The sequence below is a fragment of the Sardina pilchardus genome, chromosome 6 (assembly GCF_963854185.1).
Source record: "Sardina pilchardus chromosome 6, fSarPil1.1, whole genome shotgun sequence".
Taxonomy (NCBI): domain Eukaryota; kingdom Metazoa; phylum Chordata; class Actinopteri; order Clupeiformes; family Clupeidae; genus Sardina; species Sardina pilchardus.
Genome location: NC_084999.1, coordinates 31,758,407 through 31,778,768, shown reverse-complemented (window position 1 = coordinate 31,778,768; position 20,362 = coordinate 31,758,407). Strand labels below are relative to the sequence as shown.

General features: G+C 42.3%; 2 protein-coding genes across 6 annotated transcripts; one reads left to right on the top strand and one right to left on the bottom strand.

The window, feature by feature from the left end:
- Positions 1-9,093: 9,093 nt before the first annotated feature.
- u2af2a (U2 small nuclear RNA auxiliary factor 2a) lies at positions 9,094-15,337 on the bottom strand. Of its 5 annotated transcripts, none has more exons than XM_062539426.1 (11): positions 14,815-15,337; positions 13,848-13,998; positions 13,432-13,538; positions 13,134-13,285; positions 11,997-12,113; positions 11,724-11,862; positions 11,544-11,623; positions 11,304-11,426; positions 10,754-10,840; positions 10,207-10,507; positions 9,094-9,878 (listed from the first exon to the last, which is right to left on the bottom strand). In XM_062539426.1, exons 1-11 carry the CDS (start codon positions 14,861-14,863, stop codon positions 9,754-9,756), a joined length of 1,431 nt encoding a protein of 476 aa, XP_062395410.1. In that variant the 5' UTR covers positions 14,864-15,337; the 3' UTR covers positions 9,094-9,753. The 5 variants fall into 5 exon arrangements, with proteins under 5 accessions (XP_062395410.1, XP_062395411.1, XP_062395412.1 ...); XM_062539427.1 differs by having other exon boundaries at positions 10,207-10,504; XM_062539428.1 differs by having other exon boundaries at positions 11,544-11,620.
- A 1,663-nt stretch (positions 15,338-17,000) lies between these two features.
- zgc:92606 (uncharacterized protein LOC100000242 homolog) lies at positions 17,001-19,741 on the top strand. Its single transcript, XM_062539425.1, has 5 exons — positions 17,001-17,184; positions 18,048-18,137; positions 18,267-18,345; positions 18,982-19,100; positions 19,227-19,741. The coding sequence occupies exons 2-5, from the start codon at positions 18,048-18,050 to the stop codon at positions 19,290-19,292; spliced, it is 354 nt and encodes a 117-aa protein (XP_062395409.1). The 5' UTR covers positions 17,001-17,184; the 3' UTR covers positions 19,293-19,741.
- Positions 19,742-20,362: the final 621 nt, after the last annotated feature.

The following is a 20,362-nucleotide window of genomic DNA, read 5'->3' as shown; positions in this document are numbered from 1 at the left end:
TCCTAATAAAATCAAAGTGATGATGCCAATTGGGCTGCTTCCTGCACAAGATGGCACACAATGAATGAGAGAGAGTCAGAATCCTGCAGTGAAGGCTGACACCCGCCAGCTTGTTGGGAGCAATCAGTGTACAATGTCAGGGTCAGTTTGACACGAGTTCACAAGGTGCCAGGGCGGACATGGACACTCCGCAGTTGCCAGTTGACCTCTCCTCCAAATGAATCACGGTCACTACAGCTATTATACACTTTAAGTGTCAGTGTTTGAATAAAGTTTGTATGAACTGGAATACTTGAGATGTGAAATGGTGCATGAATGCATGCATTGCCAATGATGTGATAAAATCAACATCTATTCTAGAAGGCTACACATTTGTAAATAATGACAAAATGGACATCGAATCTGGACTTTTTCAGTGTTTCAATGTTGTTCTTTTGTAACACCTGAAAATACTTTGTGGTTATGCTTGTGTTATAAGCCAGGGTGATATTCATTTATAATATAAGGATAAAAATGTTTGTCTACTGACTGCTTTTAATTCTTTCTTTGAATTGTCTTACATTTCTACCTTGAGCTTCATGATCATTTTTTACATGATCATTACAAATACAATATATTATCAAAATAGTTTATATACACATACATATATATGACCATATATTATATATATGTTTATTGTTTATATGAATATAGGTTGTGATGCACTGAGCACTAAACTATTATCCCATCCTACCCATAGCATCAAGTTCATTAAGCTGCTATTCCTGAATGTAACATCCAGAGAGTTGCGACGTAACATCTAGGTAGTGATTGGCACAGAAAACAGGAGTGTCCTTCCAGGCTGGAGATTAATGCCAGCTTTACCAGACCATAATAATAACCACAAGCACTGGGCCTGTGCAGCATTCAGGGAGACTAGCTGCCAGCCTGCATGCATAGCACAGGAGTTTGGGTTTATCTGGGTCACATAGCTAGCTCCATTTTGACCCGTAATAATCTCCGAGTGAACAGTCATAACCCAGCCTCATTCCAATTCACCCCCCCCCCCACACACACACACACATCTGATCAGAAGCCATTTTAAGATGTCACAAATACTGCAGCATTACATATGCTGATAGGAACTGTCCAACCATGGCAATGTCCTTCTATGCCCTTTTGTGTGTGTCTATAATGTGGGTGTACGTGTAAAGGTCTCACAGTATGGACATGTTTGTTATAAGATGTATTTGCTTTTCACATGGAAAATGCATATTTAAATAAAAAAAAACACTTTAACTGACAAATTGACAAATAAAAGCACATTTTGGAGGGTGAGAGAAGAAAGAGGGCAAGAGGGATGGCAAGCGTGAAAGAGGGAAAGAGAGAAAGAGAGAAAGAGAGGTGTTAACTCAGCTCACTGGCAGGCAGACAAGCGGGCTAAAGTCATTAATACTGTGCCAATCGTTGAAGGGGGAGAGCCACCCTCGCTGAGGTCACTAATGCAGCACATATGCTGTGAGGCCGCTCTACACAAACTGGGTGTAATGTGACAAAAAGGAGCAACGTCCTCAGGGAAGCACCCAAACAGCTGCAAGATCACCACCACATACACGCACAACACATTATAGTCTCTCACGGAGGCAGACGCACGAGCGAGTTTTAAATGTGTGCGTTAAAATATACAGCATATTTTATATCACCAATGAAATATTTATATTTTCGGTCACCACACTAAAAATACAGGAATCTTGGCGTCTACAGAGATGGAACATGGGGGTGAGAGCTCTAGTTCACAGTTCACAAAACTGTCAGCAAGCTGGTGGGTAACTGTAGCTCAGCCAGCAATGCAACAGTCAACAGCAACCACTGTAAACATGACTCCCAGCATTAGCACATTCAGGATACTGTGGTCTGCCTACAGCACATTTCAGGCTGCCTCTTTCAAAATGGCTGGCAATGGGGGTCTGTTTAACTAATTTGGCTGCCATAATGGAAGGGATTAATTATCATCTTTCAGTGAAGATCTACCAAACATGTGCAGGTATACACTCTCTCTCTCTCTCTCTCTCTCTCTCTCTCTCTCACACACACACACACACACACACACACACACACACACACAGAGACACAGGGATGGTCCGCGAATATGAAGCAAATGTGCGACAGATTCAGCATTCAGACATGTATCAAATAAACACTGAATATATTCTCAAAGCCTTTTGATAATATATGCTGCCACTTCAAAGTTCCAAAACTTTTATTATACATTCAGTCCACATATGTTTTATGTTAGGCAAATTTGACTGTAAACTTTGTCAACTGTTTAAAAGCTCCACTCATTCATTCCTGTTAAAGTGGTTATAACATTTATTTAAAAATACAAAATGTTTGGAGAGCGCATAAATTAAATACCACTGTCATCACTGGAATAATGGCCAACTAAATGTCCAATAATAGTAACTGTTCAATTTATCAAAGTTAGAAAATCCCTGTTGTCATTTAAACACATCATATTACAGCCATCTCTAGAGCTTTCAAATTCACTGGACAGCCATAGCAACAATGAGAAAATTTGTTCTGACCTGCTTGGTGTGTGTTGTTCAGTTCTGAGGAAGAGACACATGAAACGTACTGTAGGGGCAACAGTGTGGAGGGGGGTGAGAGAGAGAGAGAGAGAGAGAGAGAGAGAGAGAGAGCCAGGCAGAGGGAGAGAGGAGTAGAGAGAGAGAAGGGGTGTGGTTTTGTATGTGCATACAGTATATATACATATATAAGGCTGCAGAAACCACACACTTGTCCCACCTGTGAGTGCAACACTTGTGTTCGAGAGATGTGTTTGTGTTTGTGTTTGGCCTTGAGTGATGGACCTCTACATGTGGGGCCAAAACCCCTCTGAGTAGAGAGGGTGTGTGTGTCTAAGAGAAAGAGAGAGTGTGTGTGTCTGAGCTATTTTGGACAACCACCTGTTAATGACATTAAATGCGAGAGTTAGTTGGGGTGAAGACACAGTAGACTGCTAATATTAGGAGACTAATGCTTGATATAAAAGCAGGGGGGAAAGGAAATGCAGAAGACGAGAGAACATGGGACTATCTTGCTAAAATACAAAGCACTGCTTATTCTGCTGCATGGTCTTTTTTGTACTGTTGAGAGTCACATTTGACATGAAATGGAAGTCGTACAGTACTTGAGGGGTCTGTGTGGTTAAGGCTGCCATTTCCTGCATAGTGAGAATCAGGCCATTTTATGGCCACTGGTTTGACATGCTAATGAAATGTTGCGGTCATTTCGCTGCCTCACTGGAGTGCTACGAGAAGGTGAAGAGCTCGACTGTATTCAGCAAAAGGGCTAGTGGCTGACCGAGTGTCAACAGAACAGACAGCAGGCGTTGGAGTAGGATGAATCCTGGGGAAAATACTAGAAGACACATACTGAACACACTGACTAAACTTGGCACCGCACTTTACCGTGCAGACAGACAATGAATGACATAGCTTGTACTCTATTCCTCAGCTATAGTCGAACATGCTGTATATGTATCCATAAATGTAAAAATTGATGCCTATTGTTTGAGACAGATTTTCATATAGTTTAACCTTGATATTACATGCTATAAAATATGTTTAAAAAATCACATGTTAGCCATTAATACAGTAGTGCTCAATGAGGTCTGTATTAAGCGTCATTACACATATATTAGGTCTTTATTCAACTATTTATTATTCTTACTCAATAGGAGAATTATTTTTGGTAAATCCTGAATTACCAACTATAGTTGGTCTTAATCTAAGGTTATTAATACATAGTATTGATTCTAATACATTGTCTTAATATGTTAGGAGTCAGTAAACTCTCTAATAAAGACTTAATAATGTGCAATGGTCCTTCATACAGACCTCATTGCGCACTAATACACACACATATTATAATGTATGAATGACTTAGCCTACATGTGTTTGTGAAAACAAAGTGTTTCCTAAATATCAAAAAAGAATGAACATTTTACAGCTCATCATGTTCCAAAACAGTACCTGTTATTGACCAAGATCGTAAGAGGTATCACTGCACTAGGTATTAATAACCACTCAGCTGTTTAACTACAGCACCTTTTGGCAGACCTTAGGTGTTTTCTGCCGTCGGGAGTCAAGGATTGCAATTAGCTACCAGCAGCTTGTTAATAGCACACAGCATGATGGTGTTGATTTAAACAAGCTCTAATGTCTGACAATTCTGGGTGCACCTGGGTTTAATCAAATCCAAGGACATTTTATCAAATGTTTCTTCTTGGCAATCTGGGGTGTTGGGCAGTAATGATTGTGTTTGGGCAGCCGTGGTGTACTGGTTAGCGCATCGGGCTTGTAACCGGAGGGTTGCCGGTTCGATCCCCGACCAGTCCACCACGGCTGAAGTGCCTTGAGCAAGGCACCTAACCCCTCACTGCTCCCCGAGCGCCGCTGGTTGGGCAGGCAGCTCACTGCTCTGGGTTGTGTGATTCACCTCACTGTGTGTTCACTGTGTGCTGTGTGTTCACTAATTCGGTTAAATTGGGTTAAATGTAGAGAACTGAATTTCCCTCACGGGATCAAAAAATATATATTCTATTTTTTATGTACATAAACACACACACACACACACACACACGCACAATTAAACTACTATTCCGAGGTTTTTTTTTCCCCCAAAAGTGTGGGGACCCAGATGCATAAAATCTCCTGGGCTTGAATGACAGTCCCTGGTGTTTATGTTAATATAGGGAATAAAATGCATAGGGATAGAAAAAGCATGAAATGGTATTATGTATAATAACAGCATGGCCTGGACTGTTCCATTTGATTCCACTGCTTCTGATTCTGAATGTCTCTTCAGAATCTCTTTCCCACAGATGCACAGCACATATGGAACACACTAAAGTACAGATTATTATAGAGGAGGGGTGATTAAAAGCATCACAGTGTTTTGGTAACATACAACTTCATGGATTAATGGAGAATGATAATACTAGAGTGGAACCGAACATTTTCAGGTACAATATCTTATTAAACAACCTACATTAATAAAAAGACCAGCATTAAGGATCATATTTTGGCCTGGCTCATTTAGTTACTATTATGAACTGTGAATCCATAAGCTTTGAGTGCGCTGACCAGTGGCAATTCTAGAGATGTGTAACAAGGGTGGCCCTAGTGGGGCACTGTTAATTCAAGGGTGGCATCTAGATAAACAGAAACAGGCTCAAGTTGTCACTTCAAGTCATTAGGGGGGTCAAGGCAAGTGACCCAATACTTTTGGCAATATAGTATATAGTGTTCAGGCCAACGAATATGGTGAGGTAGCCTACAGTAAGACAGGCAAAGTGCCTGGCCAACTTGTTTGGAAAATGCTGATGTTTGGCATTACATTTGTGAAGTCTTTAACTGCTGATATTACCTTTCAAAGTACTACTTGACAGGTTTGTCTTTGACAGGGGTGCGTTGTTTCCTTGTGGCATTTTAGTTTGGATGGTTTTATGCTCTCATGTGCACCCCACACTGTCTTATTTTGTCTTCAATTTAAGTTAATCATATCTTACTTCAAGTATTAAGGGTTGCAGCCAACTTGCGTTTCACATGATATCTTAAAATGATGCATACTTTTATAAAATTAGCATGACCTGTCACATGACCTTATCTATATGTCCATGCCATGGCAATGACTGATATAGGCTACAAAATAACGATAACCAAAGATAGATCTGATCAGGTAGCATTTTAATGTGGCGATTTTTAATTTCTTTTTAGCCACAAGCTCTGCGACCCATTACTCAGATCATACCACAACCCACTTTTGGGTTCCGACCCACCAGTTAAGAAACACTGGCCTAAGCTATGTAAACTTTCCACAATGTCAATATTACATTAGGGCAGTAGACTATTTACAATACAACAGTGTCGGCTAGGTAGAATAGGCAGATTTCACAATCGCAATACTGGCAGATGCGATAGGTAAATATATGTTTTCGTGTTAGGGCAAGCAGTAGCCTGTAGGCCTATTGTAAACTCACATGCTAAAAAACAATAAGCCATGTAGCCTATAACTGCAAGCATGTTTGCTAGATTGCTTATATTTCTGAACCCTGATATTTCAAACTAGTGCGCTGCAAGCGCATCAAGAAAGGTCTCGCCTTTGACTGTTAATGGTGAATCGTAGACAAGGATTTTTTTTTGGGGGGGGGGGGGGGGGGGGGGGGGGGGCACCTGGGGTGGCCAACTGAATCTCAAGGGCGGTCTGTGCCATCCGGAGCCACCCCTCTGGCTACGCCCCTGAGACAACACTATCAAGCCTACTGTACGACAGTTTATTGATGAAAGTATAGGAACCTTGGTCACCGTCATTAAACCTACTTGACCTCAACCATAAGGAGACTCATATGAAAATACATTCTTCACTGAGAAGATGATGGTGTTAAAGTGGCTGCCCAAGCGTGTGGTGATAGGCACAGATGAAGTTGCAAAGTCAGGCTTCTACATCTGTCCTGTGATCACAGTATGTTCACCTATGGAGGAGACTGCAGGCTGTCAGTTACATTTTTACTGGTGATTTAAAGAAACACTAAAGAGTTTTTGTACCTTCAAATAATGTTTCCAAAATCATTTCAGTCGTTCATCAACTAGTATCAGGACGAACGGAACTTCTGCATTTGTTTCGCGGCACTCTATCGGCTAACCGCACTATGTAAATTTACCAGAACAGGTGGCGGATCTGTAGTTCGATGGAATGAGACATAAGAAACTACACATTTGACTTGCTTCGATGTCGCAATACATCATACTTTTATAAAATGAACATCGTGATTTACTGGATAAACAAATAACGTGCATGCTGCAGAGGAATAGTGCTTTAGTGTTGCTTTAATTGCAGAAACCACTTCCAGGCCTGGTCCCACACTGGGCGTAAGACTCATGAGAGAAGATCATGCAGGTAAGTCCCATTATGTCAGCGTGCTGCTCTGGTCACCTCTGGGTGTCCCTATATGTAAGTGCTGGTTCCAGCAGAGAGTCGAGTCAATAGTGACAGTCCCACCCTCGCTCCTCACCAGGGGCCCTCTTTAGCTGTGAAGAGGACGGAGCAGAGTGCCCTTTGCCAGACTCCAGCATCGACTATTGCTATGGAGCAGTACATCATCATCCTGCGGTGGCCTAGTGCCAGCACATAAACATTGCACTGCAGAGCTGCAGGCTTCAGACTCTAGGACATAGTGGTGCAGCAGGCAGGGAGTACCCCAGGCGACCCCACATTTCAATACTAAACCCCAACACCAGATGTGTGGCCTCTACGCACCACTGAGTCTATATGGACAAGGGCCATTCATTTGACAGACATGCATTCTACTGTGCTGCTCAACACCGATGGTGAGTAATACCATGACAACCAACAGTCAGCAAATGATCAAAATCAATAGTAGATTGAGTAACAACTTCTGTAATGTCACAATACTACTTACTACGAATATTCTGGCAGGTCAACCATTACTCTTCATGTTTGAACATACGATTTGTCTTAGTGTAGCATTCACAGCCTTGAGGTCCTTCAGATGGTCCATGGCTTGGTGGGGATAGAGCATTCTAGTGTGAAGAAGAGTGTCATCTGCAGTGTCCGTTGAAGCAAATGGGTTTCTGTCTAGATGTCCAGCTTTATGGTCACTGGTACACAAGCCCTGAGGCTGCAGCGCTTGGTGTCCCGAGCATGGGGCTGTCCTGTGACCAACTCTGCCTCCTCAGGACACTTAAGGCAGTTGTGGTCAGTGCTGGTTGAGTAGATATTCAACAACTGGATCGTTCATGTGACATCTCGCTTGCATGAACTACATGCTGAGCCGGTACAAGTGAACAATTCAGAGGCAAAACCCTCTAAATCCGTCCGACCACATTTCTTCTAAATGAGCATTCTTCATCAAGCTTCTATAGGTTTTTGCCCACAAATTGATAGTTTAGACCAGGAAGAGAGTGGTATTTGGTAGCAAAATTGTTTGATTGACTTATACTAAGTGTGGAGAACATTTACTCAAAATTGTTATCTAATTTTTAACAGAGCCGATGTTTAGAGGGTTTTGCATCTGAACTCGTCAAGTGTGTCGCCTGACTGAAAAGATAGATCCCCCAGAGGAGTGCATGGGGCTCCAGGAATGGCAAGAGTCCTAATTGTTAAAGTATGACAAGTGTCATGGCTGCATCTACTGGACTGAAGATCAAAGACAAAAAAAACAAGGAATGAGAAGCAAAACTAAAGAAATTGAAAGAGGCAAAGAGGAAGTCGAAATGGCAAATTTTAGATTAAATAAGGAAGGAACTGAAGGGTCACAAGGGCACCAGACTATGGCTGTGACGGTTACTACAGTTGTGAAACCATATTAACTCCAAAAAATGCCTGGGCCTGATTCTCCTTATTATATTGCGAAGAGTTCATATGTGAAAACAGTTCATGATTATTGTACCAGCAAGATAATAAGGGCGCCATCTACTGGGCATCTTCTGTCATGGACTATTATGACTTACTGGTCTACCCCTGACATCATGCTCTTATAATAAACGACCAACACTGGAACAGCAATGTTTTGAAATGAGTTAAGGGGTGTCCATATCTTGTAGTCAGTGGGGCCAGTCATTACTGGTCTAGAGGCTCCTAATGAGGAGCCAACACGTGTCTGATCTGGTCATGAGCTGGAGGCTGATCTAATGGATGGGGAACATAATGTTCAGCCATCAGAGAGTATGTGCCATCAAATATGCTATGCACATTTCTTTGAATCCGCGTCCATGAAGAGAGATGCATGACAATCCTTTATCTGCTGTCAAATTACAATGAATTAAGAATAACTCATAGCTCTAGTTGAAATTGATAGTGGAGAATAAACAGGAAGTTATTCAAAAGGATTAACATGCTCAACTGCAAGGCAACACACTTGAACATTTATCAGCTTCAGCAAAGATGATCATTCGTTTTGCCTGATTGAGTAACATGATGAACATGTTCGGATGCAACATAGGACCATTCTGGAAAGGGGAATGGTTTTGAGGGTAAAATAAATAGCAATGGATCACTGTGTGATGGAACGAAAATGTCTGAACAGAAATCTTCAAATGCATCAAGTTTATTAAGTCAAATGGTTCTACTGGTCCTCAAACATCAATGCAGTATGTTATTTGTGATACATACAGCTTGAGACAGTTTAAAAAACAGCAGTCAACATTGAGATATACAGTATGTATAAAATAGGATGATTTCAGTTCAACTTCTGTTTTGCTGTTTACAAATTTGGTTAGATGAAGGGCAAAGGTCAATCCTGGACAATAAAAAGAAAGACTGAGGAGGACGAAAGACAAGGGTAAAGATGGAGGGATAAAAAAATATGAACAGACAGACAGAAAGAAGACTCTAAAAAGAAGAATTGTGATGAAATTTTTAAATTTAATTCATATAAAAGGTCCCCCAGTACCCATTTGACCTCAATTCAATAGTTTAACAACATCTAGATCTCAAATAAGAGGCAGAACAGAAGAACACAGTAATTCATATTACACATTCTCGCTCACTGATGAAATGATCACATAGCACACTATTCCATCTAATCTATCTGATAGCTCTCCCCGTAGCTTGTGTTTCCTGATAAAAACCGGTTTTGCCCTCCCGCTTCCTTCGCCCTCTTCTGCAAAAATTCCTCCATATAGACAAAGCCAACTGAGTACTGGTCACTCCGCTCTCACCCCCCTCTCCTCCCCGCACCCCTACCAAAAGTCACGGCGATGATAGGCGTCGGGGTCGCAGTATTTGGTCACCACCACCCTGTTGGCAAACTTCCTTCCTGTTAGCCCTTGCATGGCCTTCTGGGAGTCGTAGACAGACATGAACTCTACAAAAATCTGGAGGGGAAAACAGCCACATAATACAATCAATAAAACCATTCAGGTGCATGTGCACAGTGCATGGATATGTGAATTTGCAAAGCATCATCATTAACATGGCTCACATATGACGACAAGCGTTACTGTGCAACTTAATACATCGTCATACCCTTGCCCAGCTGTAACATGCATTTGCATCATCCAGCACTGTAACATACATGATCAGCATGTGTGCACATGTGTGCTTTGCTGATCGCTGCTGATCCCTATGGGCTTATGTGTGCCTGTGTGCCTGTGGCTGCGGTGCTATGCAGTAGGTGTGTTGGGAGACCAACATTGCCTGTACCTGACTGGGTCTTTATGTGAAGCCAGAGCATCCCAGTTGAGTTTACCTTGCCAGTGCCCGGCACTTCCACTCCGTCCACAGGCCTGGGGATCTCGATGCTCTTCACCTGGCCGTACTTGCCGCACTCCTCCCGCACGTCCTCCACGATCTCCTCGTACTCGTCGTCGTCCACCAGCTCCTCGGGCACCACCATGTTCATCAGGCACAGGATCTCCGTGGGGATGCCGCCCATCTGGTTCATGGAGCTGTTCATCAGGCCGGGGACCTGCAGCGTCACCGGCGTCTGGTTTATACTCGTCTGCTTGGGGTCAATGAGCGTGGGGGACGAGGGTTCGGAGTGAAGAGAAAAACACACAAACACACACACACACACACACACACACACACACACACGCAAGTTCAGAGTTCAGACAGTTAAGACAGACAGACACAAAATGAGATCCATTCCGCAGAGACTTGGGACACAGACTGGCATCTTTCACGTCTTAACAGACAGGCATCTTTTGAAAGGCCAAATTCTCGCTCGCTGACTCCCTCTGACACTCACCAGAGTGGCATTCTTGGAGCCCACGCTGGCTCTCTGCACCAGGAGCTTCTTGTCACCCAGCTGCATGCCGTTCAGCCCCGCGATGGCCTAAGAAAGAGAGCAACAGCAGAGCGGGACAGGTTAATGCAAGTGTCAATCAGCAGATTGGCTTTGCCTACAGCTCAGGCTCATTAGTGGCCTGACAAACTGTCAGAAGTTCTAGAACAGAGTGCCCTTCAGTGTCCTACCCCACCAACATCCATTTGAACTGAAATGAACTGCAGAGCTGGAGATCTGAGACACAGAGAACACCCACTGTGACCAAATCATTTATAGCTCAATCGTTAGCAATTAGAATTTATATTCCTATTCATAAACAGCAATAATCACCCCATTTCATCATCTGCATCATGGTCTTCAATGTCTTAATCTTTTGCCAATTAAGATGCCATGCAAAATCTAAAGCAATCTCTATACGCAGATAAGAAGTGTGTGTGGTGCAAATTCGAGCCCATACAACTATGTCAGCATAGGCTCAAGCTTGAGATGGAGTGTACGTTTCTGTAATCACCTGATCACTGACGTTCACATCAACATATTCACAGAAGGCGTAGCCTTTCGAGAGGCCAGTGGCACTGTCCTTCACCAGGTTAAAGGCTTTCAAAGGTCCAAACGAGGTCAACAACTCTTTCACCTGTGAAATGGATTGGCAATACATTCATAAAGATCTGATCAGGGTGCTGTCTGCATTGTCTTAGTGTCATAATGGGACAAAAACCTTGAAAATTCAAACTATGGACACAACACTGACCTGATCATCGTTGAGATAATTAGGAAGGCCGCCGATAAAGAGTTTGTGAGCCGAGTCTGGCACGACTGTTGACACCACTCCTTGAGGAAAATATAAGTGTTAATTATGGCACAAACACCCGATCCCCCTCGTGCCACCATCACAAAAGCAGTGTGAGCTCGACAATGGAGAGTAAGCTACCTGGTACATAGACGCTAGGATTTTCACTCATGCCCGGCAGCGGCTGGTAGTCGTGCGGCCGGCGGATCTTCAGGCTCTGGCCCTGGAAGATGATCCCGTCAAAGGCCATGGCCTGAGTCGTCTCATCCACCGAACGGAACTACACACAGGCGTGGGAAGGGGAATATTAGCCAAGAGTGTACACAGCCATATTCACACACACATTCCAGTTGACTGCTTCCACTCTTGAGCAAGAGTCAGATACGTAGAGAGACAACAAGTTGCAAGACTGACCTCCAGAAAGGCAAAGTTCTTATCCTGGTTGATCTGCACTGCAAGGACGGGGTTGCCTGGTGCCTGAGTCAGTCCACCCAATCTCATCTGAGCATTGAAGAAGTCCATCATCGACTCCTGCAGACAGACAAACAGACACAAGCAAAAACTTATTGAAGAGCCCAGAATATTCAAATTGCTGCAGAGCAGTAAGACCTGCAAATACATACTTTAAAGGTAGGGTATGGAATGAGCTTTGTTGGCCATTTTTGCAAAATCACTTGAAATCCTATTCCTAACCCACTTATAGCCACTAAGTTGGAAGCACTGAAATGTAAATTAAACACGTCAATCATCTGCGGAACGGGCAGGACTCGAAAAACTCCAGCCAATAGAATTCCTCACCCCATACCATCATTTCACAGCTCGTTCGTCAATCTAACGTCTTACTCCTCTTCCTCCTCCCCACCGCGCGCGACCCTTTCGAAAGCTGGTGACCGCGAGTCAGTGCTGAAACGAAACCAACTGCCTGCTGCTGCACGTCCATGTTCCCCTCTTGTTGTATGTGTCACTTCATTTCTATACAAACTAACTAAGGCAGCGGATATCTACGGAAACTCAATCACCCACGCAATAAATAAGCTATGTATCAAAAATTACATTTTACCGTGACACGAAGAGTGCTGTAAACATGAAATCGAAACTTAACAGCTTGGAGCTACGGTGGAATAGGCGAACCAACGGGCCAGCACTAAACTTGGATATTTCAGGAGATAATCGCCCTGGTAAGAACAAACCAGATTCTGTTCAAATATACACACCTATGGCTACTGAACCATATGTACTACAACCCTTTGGAGGTGAATAAAGAATGTAATTGGGGAAGTTGATGTGAGTGATTGTATGGAGACTAGAGCTCATAGTGCTGTAGACGCCAGGCTGGCATTTCATTTAGCCTGGCTCGCTCTCGCGCTGCGCATTTGAATTGTCGCTCGTGCATGGAGGGCGGGACTTGAGGTTGTATATGTTCAAACTCTGCCGTCCGTTTTGCTAATTCCGTACCCAACCTTTAAGAATAAGAAATATTTAATTCATCCCGAATGAAATCTGATTTAATACAACTTGGACAGAACCTCCCGCTCCACAACCAAAACTCACCTCAGTGATGCCAAACGGGATGTTACCAACATACAGTCTACGAGCCTGTCTGGTCATCTGGCTGCCCACCACAGGCACAGGGGTGGGGGTGACTGCCAGGCCATCAGGGGTCATGGTGGGAAGCAGGGCAGTGGCCGGAATCTGACCAGCAGCTGAGTGTCAAAAAACAGCACAGTCTGAGTGTCAGGGCCTCATCTGAATGAGTGTTTATTGAATTGACAGACTCGGCAGATTATAGATCACTTCCTGGCAAAATGCCCCTTTTATCAAGTTTATGACACAGTGGAGATGAACTAACCCTGCATGGCTTTGTATTGCATGGGAGTGATATGTTCAAAGCCAGGAGGTGGCACATCCCAGTACTTCTTGATTTTCTTCTTTTTTGGTTCACGATGTGGCGAACGGCTGCAATTGAGTTTGAAACAGACAGTAAAACAATGATTACATGTGAAATGTACTCTGTATCAAGATATATACCATGTCTGCCTGATTTATTCTTGAGATGGATTAATTTTCTTTCACAGTCACATTGTGAACGTACATGTAATACAAAACTCCCATTAGTCAGTACAGATATCTGACAGGAGATGTATTGACAGGCAGCAGAAGAGCTTCCAATATACGACATATAAATTCCCAATCAACAATATTCTTGAGTCATTTTAAGTGGCTCCTAAAGCCAGTTGAAATGAAAAAGCAATATTTGAAATGCACCTGCGTCTCTGTCTGCGATCTTTGCTGTCTGCGTGTCGGTCTCTGCTTGTCCTCCGGTCTCTGTCCCGATCTCTGCTTCTTCGTTTTCTCTCCCGGCTTCTACTTCGCGAACGGCTGCGCCCATGGTGTTTATTCTCCTTGTCCCGGTCAGCTAATGAACGTTAAATTGTTGACACAGTCAAATTGTTGGACGCATGCACAGACTTCAGCCTTAACCACCAAGCAGTCTGCACCACACCATAATATGCCAATTATGGCTGGCAACTACCCTGTGCAGACAACCAAAACTCAACTTCCCATGATCTCTGATCTTGACATATTGGGCGAACATTTGCAAACACTAATACATTGAATGTATCCATTAACATGAATCTGTCTCCGTATTACGGATACGTGATGGGTGTTAAATATCATAAAAACTCATCTCTAGATATCTGAAATGGCTTGAACGTGCAGTTTGTCTGCCACCTCCATAATAACAACACATGAAGTGGACTTCAATTCAAGTTCATTTACTAGAGTTAAAATGTAACATGATGCCTTCATATTACACTGCCTATTTGCAAGGCAAAACATATTTGACAGCTAACAGGATTTGTATACGCGAGCCTTGCAACGGCGCGCGTGTGACAAAGGTAATGACGACCATCATCTGTTAGCTTTATTCGCAGCAATGAGAAGCAACACTGCAAGTTGAAGACACAACTTTCACATTTTACAAAGACCATACAAAATGCTTAAGTTATCTTGAAAGCACTGCAACACAATAATTGTGACAGTCACGCAAACTCGACAGAATGAAAGGCAACTTCTGAACGTACACAAATAGAGAAGACAATAAGCTAGCAGTCAATTTAGCTAACGTATATTTTATTCCCCTGCAAACAGGCTTGATAGTCTACCCGTAGAGTTCATGCAGTATAACAAGTAAGCCTTCATTGTAGAGAAAGAAGGAGATTCGCCTCACCTTGTTTGTTTTCTGTCAACTGCCTCTCGAATTCATCAAAATCCGACATGTTCCTGGTACTCCACGATGCTAGCTAACCTCAGATGGAGGAGTGGTGAGCTGGGTATCGATAACGTTACTGTTTGGGCTGCTACGCGCACTTTCAGCTGACAACAAAGTTCACAGCGTACGCTATAATATCCTTATATAAATAATAACATCTATTCTATTTGCAGGAAATCGGCGTCACTGCATGCACTGAACCCATCAAAGTGCCTGTTCAAGATTTGATAGGCTAATTAGCTACTTAGCCAACTAACGTTACCACATGAAGAGCTTTCTAGAAAACGTGTTGCCGTAGAAATAATGTGTTTCCAAGAACTGGAATGAATGGTGATCTATCAATCGACAAAATTGGGTATGAAGACTATGAACCAGATTGAGTATAACTATGTGATTTATTTTATTTCAATTTCACCTGAAAAGAAGAGCACGGTCTAATACGGTCCTTTCGTTCTTTTGACCCGGTAGTTGAAGTAACAATTTCCGGGTGACATTTTTCCACAGTAAAGGTCTTACCAGAGAAGACGGGCTGTCGGGTTCACTGACCTTAAAAGATGCCATCTGGTCAGGTCAGCATATTATGATAGCCTAGGGATGCTTTGGATTGTCGACAAGTAGAGTCTGCCTGTATTGAGATATAAAGATATCAATCAAGTGCAAAATTAGGCTAGGCCTATGTGAAATGATACAGGTTACAGGCTAGGTTTTGAGCAACATACTGCCATCCAGTCCAGACAGCACTTCTTAGGGAAGAACTTGAATATTATAAGAGAACAATGCAAAACTGCACTCTGCAAATATAACAACCGTATGGCTCCATAGTATGGCTCCCAGGTGCGAAAATGGATGGTCTGCAGTCCAGACCTATCACATTGGGTCCATAAAATGAAAAACTCTGAAGACCCGAAACTGTTGAGAACTGTAGGCTTTATAATGGGCAAGAATTGGACAACATTTAATTATCAGAACTAGCGTCTTTCCTCAGTTCACAAACATTTACAGAATGTTGTTAAAGCAACATGAAGGCACTTCTCCTCTGTCACACGCACACGTTGTTTATCCAGCAAATTATGTCCACAGACAAGGTAGAGCATGTTGCATGATTTTTTTGAAAGTGTGATGTATTGCACCATCGAAGCAAGTCAAATTTGTAGTTTCTTATGTCTCATTCCATCGAACTACAGATCTGCTACCCGATTTGGTAAACTTAGTGCGGTAGAGGGCCGCAAGCAAGTGCAGAAGTGCCATTCATCCTGTTACAAGTTGATGGACCACTGAAATGATTTTGGAAACATTATTTAAGGTACAAAAAGCTCTTTAGTGTTGCTTTAATTTAAAAGGTGAAGCAACAGTGCACTGTCCCATAATTGCTGCTGTCCCAACTTTTTTGAGATGTGTTGCAAAAAACATTGCATTTCAACAAGTTATCTATCTGTCTGTCTGTCTGTCTGTCTGTTTCATGCTTCTTGCATAATATTGCATTGTGACTTGTTTGCATACCGTATGCCACTTCTCACTTCATGTAATTGTCAAATATATTTAGCACTTTTTTCTGATCCTTGTTTAGACAGTCAGTAGGCTACAGTTGGATATCCACAGACTGTTGTGCAGTAGTGTCGTCTCTCTTTTTTTTTATTCTACAGTAGATACCATTTTAACGCTATTATATTCACAGACTGTGTCTGGTAAATGAAAACAATCAATTCTGTTTGAAATCGACGTCTGAGATAGACTAGGCCTTTCAAAAGCTTCTGGTGAAGTATATCACTGCATGAACTAAATGCATTTATCTTTTGCAATTTGTAAGACACAGTTTGGGAAAACAATCGGAAAGAAGAACATTTGAAGCGATTTCACAAGTTCCTCGCTAGAAAGCAGGCACATTCAGTTCTGCCCTGTAGCCTGACACGTAGGGCATGTCTTATTTGCATTTTGGCCTAGTTTGCTTATATGCTATTTGTATATAGTGCTGTCACTCATCTCATACGGAGGCGGATCCTTAGTGGTCTAACCCAATGAAAATATTGTCAACAGACTAGAAATCCAACCTTCGCCCGCCACTGAATGGATTGACGTAACGTCTGTCTCTGCGTACGTCTCTCATTGGTCACATTCCAATGCAATGGGCGTGTTAACGTTTGTTGTTGTTTCATCCAGAGAAGTGGATCAGTCGACATTTTAAAATAGACCTCTTCACTGGAAATCTGAGGATAATTTGCCTTGTATCTGCTATTAGCCCCACGTTTTCTTGTTATTTTGTTGTGCTTCAGGAAGAACTGGTTTGTGTCCGTTTACAGGGCCTGATATTCAGCTGCCAGTGTTTTTAAGGTAAGGTTTTATCGTGATTGCCATAGCCCTCTTTTTAATAGCAAGAGAGATCTAGGGTAGTTGACTTAGCCTCCCAGCTAGCAGTAGGGTATTAAGGTATGTGTACCACTGGGTTAGTTAACGTTAATCGCTTGCTTCCGACATAGTGGGGTGGGCGAGTCTTGCTTCAGTTGTCGTCGACTAGAGAGGGTATACTCAACATATCGACATATGTTGTCATGTTAGTGTTTATAATATTACAGATAGTGTAATGCTACTGCTATTCCAGCTACGTTAGCGCAACGCGTTAGCCTGCAGATGGAAATTCATGATAAACGTAGAGCCTAACATAACATCGCCAGGGTGTGTTTTGTTGGTGAGGCAACGATAGTGAACAGATGTTTATGATGAGTGGTCTTCCACTTTGGTCATTTAGCAGCTACAATGATCTTGCCTGCTTTGCTGAAATCATATGTCATGGTGTCAGAGGTAGGCCCTCCCCAACACAACAGGCTACTCAGCATTGGCCTTCTCATTTCTCTGTCTTTTCTTGGTTAAGGGTGGACTTACCTTTGTTGACATTACTTGGTTTATATGTCCTATTGCATTAGTTATATTGTGGTAGAATTCTGTCTGAAGTTATGTCAATGAAGGCCATTCACTGACAACCAGTTATTGAGGAAAAAATGTATTTAGCTATGCTGTGTATGCTGTGTATTCAGTCTATTTATTGTGAACTTGTCTGAGTATGTATTGAGCATGCACTTGGTCGTCAGGTTAAATGACATAATACTACACAAGACCACATTGTAGGTGCACACTTGTAAATAATGTCAATATCTTGTGGATGATGTGAGATGATTCCCCCTGTCTTTCCCCTTTAGATGACCAGCCAGTATCAGCGAACTGTCCCTCCAGAAGTGAGGAAAGCAGAGGGGGAGCGGGTCCGAGCTAAACATCCCGATAAAATACCTGTAAGGACACTCCCGGTCATGCATTATCATAGTGTAATATGATGAGGATGTGATTTGTCACTTGTTTATTGTGCGAGCAACAGATGCTGAATATCACAGAGCAAACTACTTTCTTTTCATTCTGATCAGATTATTGTGGAGAGGGCTGCTAGGTCACGAGCTCCAGAACTGGACAAAAAGAAGTACCTAGTTCCTTCAGATCTGACAGGTAAGTCAGACAGAATTTTTTTGTACTCCACTGTTCAGCCCTTCTAAATGACTTCCCTCCATATCAGCAGTTTAGTGTTTCATTAAGATATTCACTTAAAAAATATTTTGATGAAAATAATACAATTCTTAGAACTGTTCAAGGTTTGATTATCAGAGAGCTCTTATACATGATAAATAAATGCAGTTTATGTTTTCAGTCAGCAGTTTTCTGTTGTGTCTGTAGCTTTGTGTTGCATATAATATGCCTATGTAAACAGTTAATGGTGAGTTCTTAAGGGTTTCTCTTGACCTTTAATCATTAATGCAATACCTATGCAACTCCTGTAGATGGCAACAGCAGTAACCACAAAGTTCTAAATGCAGATAATGTCTTCTGTTTTCTTGATCTTGATCTGTGTTGTGACATATACTGTATTTGTCACATGGTGCAGATGGGGAAATTCAGCCCTGTAGACTTCTCCAATAAATATTCTTTTTGTAAGAAAATGAAACTGAATGATGTTAATGTGTAAGCAATTGCAATTCCTTCTCTTTTTACATGCGTGACCCTTAATTCTCGTGGCAACATTTTTTTTCAGTTTGTCATAACACTTAAGACTTCCTCTTATTGAATGTCTTGTTGAATGTCTTGCAGTTGGTCAGCTGTGTTTCCTGATCAGACAGCGAGTGTCTATGCGGCCTGAGGAGGCTCTTTTCTTTTTTGTCAAGAACTCCCTACCCCCATCCAGCATGCCCCTGTCTGCAGTCTATGAGGTAAGAACATCGCCCTAATCAACCCCATTACTGCCCCCAGCGCAGATTCACATGAAATGTTTCTCATATTTGCTTGATGTGTTGCGTGTAAAGCAAATAATAATTCCTCCTTCTCTATGGCTGCAGGAGCACCATGAAGAGGACCTTTTCTTGTACATGACATACAGCAATGAAAGTGTATATGGTGCCTGAACCTGGTTATAAATGATGGAGAAATGTTGCAAAAGGATGGTAAAGAAAGAGAAGAGAGGGAGACTAAAATTCCTAATGTTTTACCACTATGATCCCATATAAGATACACATGATAAGGAAAGGGCTTAGGGATAGCTAAAGGGTGAGGGATGGGTGGGCATTTCTTTGAGTCAGTGTTTCGGAGTTATACATAATATTCATGATCCATGTCAGAAATATAATTTGAAATTTTGAGTTTTGAGGATGACGGAGCAATGCAAATTTGAACGATCAAAGATGGAAAATGAGAGTGTGGAGAAGTATTAAGTTTGGAGAGATGAGAGTGTGAACTCCTGGCCAGTTCATCTTTCTCTCTTGTGAATGAATCATCTGTATTTAATGCAAATAGTATTTTTTGTAAAGTAATATCAAGAACTTTTTTGTGCAAAATAAAAACTTTGAAACAGTGATGGCTGAAACCATAAATTGACATATAACTACATATAAGTATGATGTGTAAAGACAATGGGAATGTGTGTGTGTCTGTGCTGGTACTGTAGGTAGTAGCATCATCATCATCGAGTATGGAACCAGACATCAGCGGGATTGCAGTGCCCTGCAGGGGGCGGTACGTTCTGGACGGGTCTTTGGTATCATATGCCCTCAATGGTGCCTTCCAGGCAGCGCTGCCTTCAAGGCATTACTCCCCTCAGTTTAGGGGTAGAATGAGGGTTGAGGGGGTTAAGGTTAGGAATAGGGTAAAGGTAGTGCCTTTTAGGCTGTGCTGCCTGGAAGGTGCCGTTAGGGGCAAAAAACACCATTGAGCTTCTGGACGCGCCATCCGAGCGCCTCTCCCTGCCCTACAGAACATCTACAACAGACTTTTAGTTGAATTGAGAATTTAATGACTCTTGAATTTGAATTGAGGTCAAAAACACGATCTAAAATTACAATTCTAGATTCTATTTGAATTAAAGGAAGTAGAAATTCATACACATCATTTAAGGGTAGTGTTTAACAATGAAGCGTCATAGTAAAGCCACTGTACATCTTTCAGAACTAGTAGGCTACCCAAATTAAACGGCCAAGGA